Source organism: Ursus arctos, unplaced genomic scaffold, assembly GCF_023065955.2.
Source record: "Ursus arctos isolate Adak ecotype North America unplaced genomic scaffold, UrsArc2.0 scaffold_27, whole genome shotgun sequence".
NCBI lineage: Eukaryota > Metazoa > Chordata > Mammalia > Carnivora > Ursidae > Ursus > Ursus arctos.
Window position 1 is genome coordinate 7,168,813 of NW_026622952.1, and position 15,468 is coordinate 7,184,280.

The 15,468-nt window shown below is 51.7% G+C and overlaps 1 protein-coding gene across 14 annotated transcripts in view; it reads left to right on the top strand.

Moving 5' to 3' along the window:
• Window positions 1-15,468, top strand: part of FGFR1 (fibroblast growth factor receptor 1) — a 55,640-nt gene that overhangs the window by 19,248 nt on the left and 20,924 nt on the right. For 6 of the 14 annotated variants that reach the window (XM_026508318.4, XM_057303476.1, XM_057303477.1 and 3 more), the window contains exon 3: window positions 14,485-14,751. The exons of the other annotated variants lie outside the window; for them this stretch is intronic. In XM_026508318.4, the coding sequence (XP_026364103.1) occupies window positions 14,485-14,751 (267 nt within the window). The remainder of the gene's footprint in view (window positions 1-14,484; window positions 14,752-15,468) is intronic. 14 annotated transcript variants of the gene reach the window in all.

Genomic DNA, 15,468 nt, shown 5'->3' on the forward strand with positions numbered 1-15,468 from the left:
ACAGAGAAGGGACAATCCTGAAAATTTTGGTTATCTGAGTGAGACAATTCAACACATTAATGTTTTAAACAAAAATATATATTATAATGCAGATGAGGTAGTCACAAAATACAGGAGTTTAAAAATATGTATTAATTTGTGGTCTGCCGTCTGAAGTATGCCCCAGGGATAGGACACAGATTTATTAAAAGTTGTTTGGTACATATTTTCTTCCGTTTCTGTTGGTAACTATCTGTGTAACCTTTTGGGGAAGAAGACACCAAAAGTCTTGGAGGCCCCTCTTGAATGGGAGGCCAAAAACAAATGCGTTCCCTGCTCATAGCCTCACCTTGGGTGAGGCCCAGCCCTGGCCAGTGTTGTTCTTACCAGACATGTGCAGTAAGTGACACATTTAAGAAATGTCATCAAAAGGGGCGCCTGGGTGGCACAGTGGTTAAGCGTCTGCCTTCGGCTCAGGACATGATCCCGGCGTTATGGGATCGAGCCCCCATCAGGCTCCTCCACTATGAGCCTGCTTCTTCCTCTCCCACTCCCCCTGCTTGTGTTCCCCCTCTCGCTGGCTGTCTCTTTCTGTCGAATAAATAAATAAAATCTTAAAAAAAAAAAAAAAGAAATGTCATCAAAAGACTGCATCAAATATGGACATAAAACCCAGGTTATGAGGACATTTGAAACCATAGGGCAGGGCCCTTCCCTAAAGCGAAGGGACCAATGGACCATCATTTGTGGGCTGGGACGGGTGTGTACCATACATCCGGAAGGCAGGGGTTCGGTTTGGCCTTCCGTTCACGTCAGCACCTTAGAACATCTGATTGCATATTAGGTGCTCAATTAATGCTTTCTGAACAAATGAATCCATGCTGAACACCGGTAAGGAGAAATCCATTTTCTAAAAAAAGATACCTAAAATTTCTAGTTTTAAAAAGGAGATGGTGGGGGGGGACGCCTGGGTGGCTCAGACGGTGAAGCATCTGCCTTCAGCTCAGGTCATGATCCCGGGGTCCTGGGATCAACTCCCACATCGGGCTCCTTGCTCAGCGGAGAGCCTGCTTCTCCTTCTGCCTGCCGCTCCCCCTGCTTGTGCTCTCTCTCTCTGACAAATAAATGAATAAAATCTAAAAAAAAAAAAAAAAAAGTGGTGGGAATAAAATCCTTTCCAACATAGGGGACTCCTTTTTCACGTAGGGAGAACACGTGAGAAAGGGTCTGCTGCCACATACGGAGCACTTTTTTCCAGCCGGTGCTGATTCTTGGGTGTTTGAGGCACGGCACGGCACTGCCTGGCCAGCTTGTTTAAACCCAGAGCTCTTGTTCTCAAGCCCCGTAGCTCTAACACGTTCCCTGCCAGTCTGGGAACCACACTTTGAGAACCTCTGATGTCAGTTAATTTCTCAAAAAAGTCTATAAGGTAGGTGTTGTTTCCATTTCACAGTGGAGGCGACGGACTCGAAGGTCAAACAAACAAACTTGCAGAGATTAAACAGCCAGTAAGTGGCGGGGTTGAGACTGGAGTCTGGCTGGTAGCAATGCCTACAGCCCTTACCCCTGCACTAGAAGGTCTCAGAGCATCAGGAAGGCTGGAAAGAGAAAGACTAAGCCTGGCAGGGAGGCAGGTGGGAGAGGTGGAGGAGCGCTGAGTCAGGTTGCCTGGGGGTATTAGGGAGGGGGTGCGGGGTGGGGGGGGTAGGTTGGTCTGAAAGCTTTCCTCCAAAGGAAGAAGACTCTCCTCTCTTCTCTGATGCAGGAGGGTTTTAAGTCAATTATCACCGCCTTTGGAATGCTGATCTGCTCTCCAGCCCGTCAGAAGGGTCCTTTTGCATTCAGAAACTTCTGTTCTTTTATTGTCAAACTTTAGAATTGACTTTTGGAATTAAGGTTTATTTTCCTTAGGTTATAGGAATTAGCTCTTGAACCTAAGAAGAGACAGGTTCCTTAACTAACTACTGAATGAAGTTCTTCCTGTGGCATTCAAAACTTTTATCGATGTTATTTGAGCAGTCAAGACTGTGTAAATGCCTGAAGGGTGCATTTGGAAGTGGCATTTCTTTTATAATGTTAGCCCTTCTCCACTACTCTCTGGCTTCTGCTCCATTTTTAAAAATTTATTTGCCTTGCTAGTTCTCATGGAATAATATGTCATGAATCAAAAAGGACAGTGAAATAAATCCTTCTAGAATACCTGGGCTCCCAGTTTTCTGCCAGTCACAGCCTCTTGGCTCTTCTGTATCCTGCATTCGAAGGCTTCTTCTGGTGAGAGCATGGGTCAGAGAGAAGCATTTATTGAAGGTGCTGGTGGGTGGAGCTCTGGGACCAAAACAGAAGCCCCTCTTTTTTTTTTTTTTTTAAAGATTTTATTTATTCATTTGACAGACAGAGCCAGCGAGAGAGGGAACACAAGCAGGGGGAGTGGGAGAGGAAGAAGCAGCCTCCTAGCAGAGGAGCCTGCTGTGGGGCTCTATCCCAGAACGCCAGGATCAGGCCCTGAGCCCAAGGCAGACACTTAACGACTGAGCCACCCAGGCGCCCCCAGAAGCCCCTCTTCTTAAGGCAAATTAACATGAGGTCTCTTGCCTTCCCTCACGCCAGAGGGAGCTCTGTGCTCATGGAGGCACGAGGGGGTGGCAGTGAGTAATGCTCTCCTCTTAAGGCCCAGTTGAAAATTAGAATGTTGGTTAGAGCCATAGGGGACCCGGAGCTTGTCAGGTCAGTCAGCCTTCCCATTTCACGGGTGAGGAAACTGAGGTCCGAGGAGGGCGGTGAGACTTGCCCAGGGTCACACCGTGAGTGGTAGGGCCAGTCGTCTGAGTGATTTTCACTGAGGTGTTCTTTCCGCTGTACCTAGCCAGTTACATCGGTGGTTCAAGCAGAGTTTGGTTCTGAGCGGTGTTTCCAAGGATTTCGGGTCTGGGATGTTGACATTGCCCCGAGTAGTTCTCTCTCCCCCAGAATTCTAATTGTTCAAGATCCCCCAGATTGAAGAAAAGAGTCCTCAGTGTGGATATTGGCCGTTACCGTCCTCCAAGCCTCTGGTCCTGTTTCTTCCACTAGCTCTCTACCCAAGAGCCACACCATCTCAGGTAGAAACATCCCTGAACCATGTTCTTTCAGTTTCTTAAAACAAAGAGCACAAAATGTTCAACTTTCATGGTGTGTGTGAAGGAGAGAGAGGAAAATGAATACATGGTACGTCCATGTGTCTCTCTGGGTCCTCACTGTCCTGCAAATCTGGAACAGACCAGTGGTCCCAGATTTTTAGACTTCATGGGCCAGTACAATTTCCCTCCAGGTTTTGGGAACCTACGTAGGGTTAAGAACTTGTTTTGCCACGTTAAGAACATTTTTTAAAAGCCAACACTGTTCACTGCCATTACCCTTGTTTTTTATTGTGGTAAAAATACACACAACATAAAAATGGACCATTTTCACCAGTTTTGAGCGTACAGTTCTGTGGCATTAAGTACGTTCACGTTGTTGTGCCACTGTCACCACTATATGTCTCCAGAACTTTGCACCTTCTCCGGTTGAAACTCTGTTCCTGTTAGACATGAACTCCCCATTCTCCCCTCTCCCAGCCTCTGGCCACCAGCTTTCTATACATTTTATTTTAAAAGGATGTTTATCGCCTTTATTCTCATAACGTAAAGATAAGAGGCATTTCTTCTTCTTCTTTTTTTTTTAAGATTTCAGTTGTGTATTTGAGAGAGAGCACGAGAGGGGAGCAGAGGGACAGGGAGAAGCAGGCTTCCTGCTGAGCAGGCAGCCTGATGCAGGACTCGATCCCAGGACCCTGGGCATCATGACCTGAGCTGAAGGCTTAACCAACTAAGCCACCCAGGCGCACCAAGAGGCATTTCTTTAACATGGAGAAAAAGTAACCTTACGAAGAGCCCATCCTTTGCCCACTGCAGCTGGTGGTGAGCCCTGGACACTGTGTGACCTGGATCCACCATGCCATGATCGAATTGGACAGGGAGGGAAGATGGCAGGTACTCTGGGAGCTGAGAGCTTTGGCGAAGCCTGCCCTCGAGCATCCATTGAGGTTGGGGAGGGGGGGCGAAAAGGCAAATTCTGGAACAGCTGAGTTCTCCACTAATTCATCAGCAAGTTTAGGGAGCTGCAACTTTTTCCTGCCCAGCTGCTGGTGCTTCCCTTCCCCAAACAAGCTCTGCTGAGCGTGGGGGAGGGGAAGCCCTCCGAGGGGCCCTAGTAGGGGGTGGTGTGTGGGGGGGGAGGGCAGTACATTCTTTTCTTTAAGGAACCTGAGCGGACTTTAAGGTCAGAGCCTAGCAGAGTGGGAGCTGCAGGGTTACCTCTTCCCTGTTGATTCATCTCACTCTCCTCCTCCCCCACCGTTAATGATCTTTCCATTACAGAGCCCAGACCAGGAAGTGCATGACAGGTCGCAGCTGCAGACACATGGCTGGGAGGCCTGGGCTCCGGGCCAGTGGTGGGAGGGTCTGAGCTCCCCTTCCAGCAGTGGGACTCTGTGAGCGCGCGCACACGCACACACGCGCGCACACACACCAGCAAGTTCAGTGGAAGGTGTTCTGTGTTGTAACAGTTGGTCGCTGGTTGTACTTTTGCTTTGAGTGCAGGGTGTGATTTTTAATAAAGGCAGGAGACGACTTCCGCCTGAGTGTCCAGATCCCCTCTGCTTACAGCCCACGCGAGTGCTCCTTGCTGGGTTTGGGGTTCTTTTGGGAGTGTTTTCCATCATTGTGCAGAGGCTCTTCAGCTCCTTTCCCCAAAACAGGACCCATCTAACCTGGCTTTAGAAGCATCCCAGGTGTCCAGGGGAGTTAGTAGACACAGTATTAATAGCTCCTAAATGATCTGTTTTCCTCTATGTTTCTGTCAAAATGCAAGGTTCCGAACCTCTTTGTGTGGGGGGAGGTCTAGTTGCAAAAGTGTGAGCTTTGCAAATACACAGGCCTGACCTCACATCACAGCGAGTGAACAGAGCCTTCTTCATCGGACCGTCTTCATGGGGGACGGCTCCTTCCACATACAAGTTTGCTCAGGAAATGTTAATTTACCCTACACTGTGTCCTAGGGGGGCAGTTGTCACACAGGAGTTTCCTGTCTCCACCGCCAGCTGTGTTGTTGGCTTGCTTCCCTGAATCTGCCATGGCCGGATTCCTCCAGTGCCAAATGTGAAATGGTGACAGAAACTTCTAGGAACAGCGCACATAGACCGCCCTTCCCCAGAGCTGCAGGGCATCTCCCTTTGCTCTGGGGTGAGTGGGCTCTGCGCTTCCTGCACGACTCCAGTGAACTTTCCTCTTCCCAGAGCCGCTCTTCCCCCCCCCCCCCCCCCCCCCCCCCCCCCGGTAAGGTAGGCGGGAGAGAAGCGCAGCGTCCTGAGGCTCGCTTTGGGAAATGGGTCTAGGACGGGATTGCTCCCCGGCTCCATCCGGAGCGTGTCAGTAAACACGAGGCGCGAGAGCTTTGGCGGGGAGAGAGGGAGAGGGGGAAATGTCTTTTAGAACAACTCTTGGGCGCATTCCTTTGTGAATCACTCAATTACAGGCCTTCTCCCCGACGGGAGGGCGCTCTGCCCCTGGTGGGAGGTGGGGAGGATGTGGGGGGTGCTGGTGCTGAGGGGAGCGCCGGCCGCAGGAGGGAGAGGACTGAGGTGCCAGGAGGCGTCGGATAGAAGCCTGCACGCGGCTCCAAGCCTGGGCCCCGTCCCGACGTCGTGCTACCCCTCGCAGCCTCTGTTCGCAAGTTCACAGGGAGCTCTCTGGGCCCAGGGCGCTTTCGGCCTGGCTCTCCCGAGTGGGGCTCTGTGCGCCTGGGCCTCCCCCGGCCCCGGCTCCCGGGGAGCTGTTTTGGGGGGTCTTGGGCCGGGCGCAGGGCCCTGGCTGAGGCTTTGGCCGGCGCAGGCGGCTCGGCACTAAATTACAGTGATGAGGTGGGACACACAAAAGACCGAAATCTTTTTTTAATAAAAACAAAACAAAACTCCGGCCCCAAGCCCCTGGGCTGCTGAATGGCGAGGGCTTCCTGTCAGGATTAGCCGGGCTGCCTGGGCATGTGTGCACTGCCTTTCTCCTCAGGAAATACCTTTAGTAAGCCCCGGTGGGGTCCCCATGGCAACGCGCGAGGGGACCTGCTGACAGAGGCCATTCAGCCCGCCATTGTTCCCCGGCCCCTTTGTCGGGAGCTGTATCGCTGGCCCTCTGGCAAACACAGCAGTTTGCACCGTTTTGTCAGGCTGAATGTGGAGTTTTTACATTTTAATGGGTTCTTCTGGCAGTGGCCCATTTGCATGCAAAATGTTCCCTCTTACTTCTTTCCCTTTTTCTATTAAAAAAAAAAAAAATCTACACTCCAGATCTCCTGGGTCAGGGGACTGGTGAATGCTGCCCGGTCAGGGTGTCGGACCCTGCTAATTGATTTGGTGTTCTGTCCCCCCATCCCACATGCCTCTGCTCCCCCATTTCTGCAGCTTTCCCCGTATGCTGGGGACGTTGTGAGTTCAGGGAATCCCCCATTTTTAGGGCTACCTCCCTACCCCAGCTCTTGTGGGAGGATAGTTGTTCCCCAGGATTTCGGTGAGATCCCCACTCTGGCCTGGCCTTGCCAGAGGAAAGTAAGTTTTCAGTTCCATTTCAAAGCCAAAATAACGTAATAAAAAACTCTGCAGAGGGCTCCCGGAGCCCTGCCGCGCTGTTCTGTGTTCCTTTTAAGTTGCCTTCAAAGCCACCCCGAGTTCCTCCCCCACCCACAATTGCCCCCTCATTTATCTCTGGGGAGTTTGTGCCAAGACTGTAAACATTCCTGGACCACCAGTTCCCCCACGTTCCTGAAGAGAATGGCCGTTCTCCCCTAATTTTCTTAACCCAAAAATCCAAAAGCAAAAGGATTTCATAGGAATGGCAGAAATCGAGACCCTGTGACAACAGGCCCGGGCTTTGTTGGGCCCGGTTATCCTTTGGAGTGTGGGACGTGGAGGACACCACTCCTGACCACAGAGGACAGAGAAGATGCGTATTTATGGACCAGCCCACAGCCAAGCAGCATGAAGAAGTGTAAGAAAAAGTCATGAGAATCTGTATGTCTTGGGAAGGCACATTGAGAATAGGATTGAACACCGCACTTGGGGAGTGAGTTTTCACGTCCGGAGGAGTGCTGGAGAGAGCAGAGGAAAAGGGCATTTTAGGAGAAAGCAAAATAATAGGGGCAGTATGGCCGTCAGCTTGGTGGCAGAGACCGGGAGATTGGACAGCTGAGATTGGGGGTGTGGTTGAGGGGCTCCAGATCCTGGAGGGGGAGGACGACATACACTGAGGCCCTCAGGAGTGCGAGGGCATGGAATGCAGGCTGCCTGTGCAGAGAGGTCAGGGTTTGAGTGCTGGGGCATTCAGGTGTGTTAGCGGGAGAGCTGGCCCAAGGGAAGGGCTGGGGAGCCCCTCTGCCTGATGTTCTTAATCTTCTCAGCGAGTCAGGCAAGGGTCATCAGAGGTCATCAGCTCAGTGGTAAACTGTATTCAAAGGTGAGGGTCTCTGGGAGAGAAGGTGTCAGGTGACTGATCCAGAATTGCGCCAGGGACACAGGGAGGGGAAGGGAGGACAGTGCTGTCTACCTGTGGCCCAAGCCACATGAAGTACCCCGAGTGGGTCACCTGTCACTCTCCCCAGCGCTGGGTGAAAAACGAGACACTGGAGGGGCCTGGGCCCTGGCAGACCCAGCATGGAGAGCCAGTGCTGACCCCTGTTCTGTGACTTTGAGAGAAATCCCTCAATTTGCATTTTTTTGTACTTAAATGGTAATGAACATGAATAAACATGCCTCTTTTTTTTTTTTTAAGATTTTACTTATTTATTAGAGACAGAGAACTAGCTGTGGGGGAGGGGCAGAGGGAGAAAGAAAGAGAGCGAGAAGGAAGCAGACTTCCCGTTGAGCAGGGAGCCTGATGCCAGTCTCTGTCCCAGGACCTGGAGACAGACCATGATCTGAACCAAAGGCAGCCGCTTAACCAACTGAGCCACTCAGGCGCCCTAAACATGCCTTTTGAAGTATCAAGTGCCATACCAAAACAGGGCATTATTCTAAGTCCCGAGCCTGTCACTATCATAGTGTCACCCCCCCCTTTATTTACCTGCCAGATGTGCAGTCTTACCCACTCAGCTTCAAAGGTAGATGAGCGGACGGGAAAGTACATTCATAAGTTAAAAAGCCCTGAAGTATAAGGTAGAGGTGGTGAGGCTGAGGGAATGAGAAGAGAAGGTCAAAGCAACCAACTTCAGAACCTCGTGCGTGGAGGTGGGAGACATGGGTGCCGTTAGACAGCAGCAGGGGCCTGAACAGAAAGGGTCTCGGTCACTTTTTGGGAGTCAAGGATTGCAAAGGCAAAGTGAAGGTAGAGGCTATTTTCAAAGCAGTAGACCTGGGCTCTGGGTGCAGACTGAAGAGCCAGGCCACCTGGGTTTGAATCCCAGCTTGGCCACTCGCTGACCAGGCGGGCCATCTTGGACACATACTGGGCCTCTTTGTGGCTTGGGGTCCCCTCTGTAAAATGAGGCTAATAACAGTACCTACTTCGCAGGGTTGTGGTGTGGACTAAATGAGACCTCTGCTTGGCACATCGGAAGCTTCCCCGTATGTGGGTAGAGATAATAATAGTTAATACCTCTCTCCTAAGGGCTTGAATAGTCTGTCTAGGAGCTTTCACAGTATACGGGATACAGTAAGCATGCCGTGAATATAGACCAGTATTAGCATTACCGTTTTCAGCATTGTTTAGGATCCCAAGAGAATATGGGGGGGAAACACATAGTAAATTGCAAAGTGCTGTGCAAATATGTTGTGATTCTTCGCGGGTTCATGTTAAGTTTGTGGGGCCTGGGCATGGTAACTTCCAAACCAAATCGGCCGTTATGGGACCGGGGCTGGTGGCATTTCAAAATACTTTTTCAGGTGGATTTGTCCACGTGGCAGGAAAGGTCTGCATTCATAGTCTGCAGAGAAATGTGTTCCCTGGGCCTTCTTTAATGCTTCTTTCAACCCCACAGGCTGAAACCATTACTTTTTGCTGTTTTCTTCCGTGAACCTCTGGTCCAAGCAGGACATCCTCTGGCCTCACCTCCCATGCCCCTTCATCCCCAGGCACAACCCTGCTTGTAAGCACCCCCATCCTTTTCTGCTCCCCCCAAAGTTATCACTCCGCATCTAAATTCTTAATTACTTCCTCCCCTTTCCCTCCCATTCCGCCTGCTGTCAGCACTGCTGTCTGCTCTGACCACCAATACTTTTTTTGTAAGTTCTGTGAACTCAGAGCCGGAGTTGAATTGCCGGATCTGGGTTCTCCTGTTCTTCTGCCGTTGCCTGGTGTTGCGCGACGAAGCGCTTCATATGTGTCAAAGTGTAACGTGAAGCCGTAAAGCTGATCAGCCCGGTTAGAGCACGGCGTAGGTTGTCTTTGTTTAATCCGTGTCTTCTCCTTGCACAGTAACCAGGGCGCACAGAAGCACCCGGTGGTAGCTCTTTTGAAGAAAGCTCCCTGTCTTCCCCTTGGATTTTTGGGAACTGGGGTCTCACCTTCTCCTAAGAATGACAAGGTTATTATGGATTTGGGCCTCCTCACAGGTCCCATTCCCCCACCCTGCACAGTGCCCATGGCTGGCAGAAGGCTCAGGGATTTAGAATCCAGCACTTGGCTCTGATCCGATGTACCCAGGGCAGAACTAACTGCCTGCTAGAGGACAGTGGCAGATTTCTGGCCGGCCGTGCCATAAACAAAATGCTACCTCCCGTTGGCTTGGGGGAATATAGGAAGGGAAGAGGGACTCAGTAACATTCATTGTGTTCCTGGACTTGAGAGCACCGTGGGAAACAACGCCCCCCCCCTTTTCTAGCTGCTTCCCTGAGGATTACTTAAAAAGTGTGGGTTCCTCATCTGCTCCTGATTTTCTCTGAGGAATGGAGAGGTTCTGTTAGAGAAACAAGATGGGATTGGTGATTGGTATATGAATCCCTTTCACTCTTACTAAAGGGGATCCCGGATCCAGCCTACACAGCCTTCCACGGTGCCCCTGCCACCTGCCCTGTCCTGGGGACCTGCCTTGGGACCAGAGGCCTCCTGAGTCTCAGATTCTTGCAGCCAAGCAGGAGCCTTTGTTCACTTCTGTTTTCTGGAGAGTTGGCCAGGGTGTTGGCAGCCTTAATCCTCTAGGGATATTCAAGTCCAGCCCCAAGCCTAACCCTAACCCTAACCTTCCTGCTCCCAGTGATGAGAACAGTGACCCTGTGCTGTGAGCATCAGAACACAATGCACCTTTTTGCACAATGCACTTTGAACACATTGCACCTCGAGCCTGTAAGAGCGAGTGTTGTAATCTGACTCACGTCCGAACACTTCCAGCCTCAGGCGAGGTCATCACAGGATCCAGATACCAAATGTCCTCCGGCCTCTGTTTCCCACCTCATCTCTCAGGAAACAAGATGCAAAAAGCAACTGCTCTGGTTTGCTGCTTTCCCTACAGCACCCCCATTCCGATTAATCAGGTTCTGCAATGTTGGAAAGAACCATGGCTTCAAGTGGCCGAGCGATAAACTGGATGTCTTTTCTTCATCTTCCGTGGCCAGCCCAGTAAAGGTGTCCACTTCTTTCTTGCTACCTGACACCTAACAAGTATAAGCCTGGCCCATTGGTCTTGACTAGAGAAAGGCCAGCTCAGAGGAACTGGAGCCACAGATACTGGGCCTTTCCCAGTGGGGACATAAGTGGGGGACGCTAGAAAGACCAAAAGGAGAGTGGAGGGTAAGGAATGAATTGTTATAGGCTGCTGGTGAGCATTGTCACCATACGTAGGATTCCCCCAGATCAGGACTGCTCTTCAGGGGAGCAGTGCAGACAGGCAGGGCCCAGGAAACCAGCAAATGCTCGGTTACCTTTCCATCACCTTCTAGAAGAAAGTGGCATTATCCCTGCTTTGTAAATAAAGATGTTGACACACACAAGAGCACTATTAGCCCTAAAAAAAATCCACTGTAACCCCAGAGCCGTGGGCTCATTTTTGGTTCCTCTAAAAATTAGCCTTTCCAGATGCTAAATTCAGCTCAAGACCTATTGGGTGTTTTCCTTTTCTGACATCGTTAGGCACTGCGGAAAAATCATAACAGGCAGTTCTGCTCTGAGTTGCTTGCTGTTTCTTAGGAGAGGAAGACGTGGGCACTTGGGACTGTTTAGGAAACAACAGACCCAAGTGTCCATCAGCCGATAAACAGGTTCACAAAATGTGGTATATCCGTACAATGGAATATTATTTGGCCATCAAAAGGAATGGAGTAGTGAGACCTGGCGTGGGGTGGAAGAACCTTGAAAGCGTCAGGTTAAATGAAAGAAGGCGTTCGCAAAAGATCCATCTAGTGTATGATTCCATTGACGGGAAACATCCGGTGCAGGCAAATCTTAAGAGACAAAGGAACCGTGGCTGCCTAGACCTAGGGAGGGGTAGGGAATGGCATGCGACTGCCTGTGGGTATGGGGTTTCTTTTGGGGGTGATACAAAAAGAATGTTCTACAGTTAGATTATGGGGATGGTTGCGTACCTCTGTGAATATACTAAATAAAAAACCATTGAACTTATATGCTCTAAATGGGTGAATTTTGTGGTATGTGAATATATCTCAATAAAGATGTTTTTCAAAGAAACAATACAAGATGGTATGTAATCGAGTGTGAATTTGTGTGGTTTGTACAGTAACTTTTACGGACAGTTAGGGTAGCAACACTGGGACCAACAGCGGGCTTCCTGGCCGGCTTCAATGGTGCACTTTGAACCTTGTCGGGCGGGGTGGAGGTGGGGAAGGACATCACAACGCTGACAGTCTTGAGCAGAAGTCAGTTTGGCTGTAAGGGAAGAATACTGTTGGTCTGGAGAACAGCCAGCCTTAAAGTGGAAGGTCAAGAGAAGAAGGCTACGTGGGGAGGTGGGAACAGATTTCAAAGAGCCTTGAATGCCAAGCAGGGGTTTTGATTTTATCTTACACATGGTGCAGGATCTTGATCAAGAGAATAAAGAGACAGAGTGTACCAAGGCTTGGAGCATCCGAGTGAGTTTGAAACACCAGCAGCAGGGAAAAGAAAGCTGATCCTCGAGGCTTTTTATACATCCCCGTAGACGAGTTGTGTTTGCACATCCTGGTCCAGATGAGCGGGAAATTAGGGATCCAAGCTAGAATCAGCCAGAGCTCGTCTCAGCGGGGCCAGTGTCCCTTTGCTACTTTCTCTTGGGGATATGCCCGTGTTCTTCTCGCCACCTCTTTGTCCTCGGGACCTGTCAAAATAGGGTATGATGCCGGAGGCTAAGAATTTGAGTTTACCGACTTTACTGTTTGACCAATGGCTTGAACACATCAGGAGCTGCAAAATATTTAATCAGTGAGGTCACTGGAGGGAGCGGAGATTTGATCAATAGGAGTGTCTGCTGTTTTCCTTAAGGGTCAAGTCTGAACTGCTTTTCTTCTCCCTTCTTTTGGCAAAACCACAAACCATTAAAAATGGAAAGAATAACTTTTTTTAAGACCCACAAAAGCTTATTTTTAATCAGCTCTGTGGTCTGCTCACCTTTGTGGTGTTCTTCTTGACCTGATTCACAAAAATATAAATGAGTGTTAGCCTAGTGGCTTCCAAACCCTTTTGAAGCAGCACCCCCACTTTGGATGACTCATAGTTAGCCAGTATTTAAGACGGCCCTTGGGTTGAAGAGGGTCAGGGCCTATTGCCTTGGCCCCTCTGAGGAAAGGAGCTATTAGTCCCTGGTGCTAGCTGACGCCCAAGGCTCCCATTTTCTTTGTCTGTAAGGGTTCTGGCAGAAACCTGGATACACTTCAGAGTTTGTTACAGTGAGGGGGGGGAAGGGGAAAAGTTTAGAAAGGAAGATACCGAGGAGACAGTGTGTATGTCCTTTTGCATTATTCACAAGCGTTTATTGGGTAACTCGTGTGTGCCAGGCACCGTACTCGGCGCTGGGGATTTAAAGGTAAATATGACCTGTCCCCACCCTCGGAACTCCATTGAGAAAGGGGACTTTCCTTCAGTGTGACAGCTGCAGTGGGAGGGCACCTGACCCAGACTAGGAGTTGGAAGAGACTTTGAGGCAGAATCCCCAGCCAGGCAGAGATCGGGAGGGTAGCTGAGAGCCAGCAGGGCCCTGAAGGGCACTGGGGCACGGGGACGGGAGAGAGCGTTTTAGAGGCTCCTGCTTTGGGGATCTGCAGGGTGTCCTGGCTGAGCCTCTGATGGTCAACGGCGGGGGGGGGGGGGGGGAGTTGAGAAAGAAAGAAGGCTCCCAGGGACATGGAGCATAAGTCAGGTGGTGGATATGAGCCAAAACAAGTGCAGTTTTTGGTGGGGGGTGGACAGTTGGCAGAAGATGTTGGGAGGGAGCACCTGTGAACGTCCTGGATGGAAATAGAAGCTGCATTTCCCCCTGGTTAGTAAGGAGGGGGTGCTCAGGAGCAGGTAACGGGCCAGGATGGTGGTCTCCGGGGCATGCCTGGCCTCGGGCCGCCTTTGTCAGTGTGAGTGCCCAGTTGCTGGTCATGAGAGGGATGGATGGGTGACCGGGTCGCATCAGATCTGTGAGCCGTGGAGCCGCAGGGATCCAGGGAAGGAGAGGTGAGGGGGAGTGAACGTGTGTGACAGTGTGTTGGGGGCGGGGGAGGTGGGGGCTTGAGGGGGGGAGCCCGGCAGTGGGACAAGGAGAAAGGAGCTTTGTGTGCAAGGGCTGCTGTAGCCAGAGCAAGTGTGGGCTTGGTGGCAGCTGCAGGCCTCCGCTCCTAATAGAGTCAAAAGCTCCGAATCCTCTGGCCCGACACCTGTTAGCCAGAGGTTCCCCTGAGCTGACCTCTCCTCGGCCGACTCTCCCATATATTCGTCTTATACATCTGACTCACTGCGGGGCCAGACCCCTCCCTGCTGAATCACTTGCCCCCAGAGCCCCTGTTGGCAAATTACCTTCTCTCTACTTAGGTGGGGGCTGCTGGAGTTTGGAGGGACAGGGTTTGCTCAGCTGTTACTAGGGAGAGGGGTGAGGCTGGCCTAAGCCAAAGGAAATGGGGTGTTCTCCTGGGAAGTGGCCATTTCTTGGCAAGGAACCGAGTGTGCGGGGAGGGGCAGTCTGGACACAAAGAAACCCTGGGAGGGGGGTGCTGGCCTTCCCCCCCCCCCCACCCCAGAGGGAGGGAAATGAAACGTCAAATGCTTAATGCTGCTATGGCTGCTTCCTGGCTTTGCCTCTTTCTTCTTTTGCCCTTTGGGGGGCGTGGGATAGAGAAGAGGTAGGGTACCAGGTAGCCAGCTGTCTCCCACTGACCCCTACTGCAGTTCCCGCCTCCTGGCTCTGTAGCCCCTGGGATGCTGCGGCTCAGTGCGGCTAGCTAGCGTAACGCCCTTTGTCTCTCTCCCTCTTCCCTCTCCCCTCTTCCTGCCCCATCTCTTGGTTCCTCTTCCCGGCCCCCGTGGGTGGCTGCAGCCCAGCCCTGGGGAGCCCCTGTGGAAGTGGAGTCCTTCCTGGTCCACCCTGGTGACCTGCTGCAGCTTCGCTGTCGGCTGCGGGACGATGTCCAGAGCATCAACTGGCTGCGGGACGGGGTGCAGCTGGTGGAAAGCAACCGTACCCGCATCACGGGGGAGGAGGTGGAGGTGCGGGATTCCGTGCCTGCCGACTCCGGCCTCTACGCTTGTGTGACCAGCAGCCCCTCGGGCAGCGACACCACCTACTTCTCCGTCAATGTCTCAGGTTGGTAGCAAAGCCTGCCCTCACCCTCTCCCTGGATCCCCTCCTTCCACCCTCTCTGCTGGTTTCAGGGGGAGGCGAACCTCCACCCCTTCCATGATCTGCCCCCCCTTTGCTTCAGAAACTGCTGCCCACTAACATTGCTCCCCGCCCGCCGCGTGGCTTAGCTCTCAGAGGGGTGACCAGGTGGTGCAGGCCTCAGGTCAGAGAGCTGGGCTTCCGGGATCAGCCTCAGAAGCGACCGCTGATACACTTGGATCAGTAAGACACTGGTTTTGTCCACCATGGCTTGCCCAGCTCTCCAGGTGCTACCTGGGCTCGGCCAGCGTCCATTCTGTCATTCCCTTGCCTTTTGGGCTTGGTATTTGGCTCTGGGGTTAGAGCCCCGGGACATGTGGTGAGGTGGGTCCCTACCGTGATGGGAGGGGAGCAGGGGCACCGCCATATTCCCAGGTTTCATGGGAAACATCTGTCCTCCAGCTTCGGGAGCTGTATTAAGGGCAGCCAGGGAACCCCAGAGCTCTGTGACTTTGGGAATCTGCCACTTCTAGAACACGACTTTTACACAACTCTGCGGTTAAACAAAGAGCTGAAATTCTCTTTACACCCTGTGTGCAAAGCCCAGGCCGAGGGCTGGGCATCTCCCCTCCTCCAGGCATCATTTAGAACCTGCCCCCAGTTGAAGGACTTGCCACCCTTATTTCCCTCCAGACCCCCAAA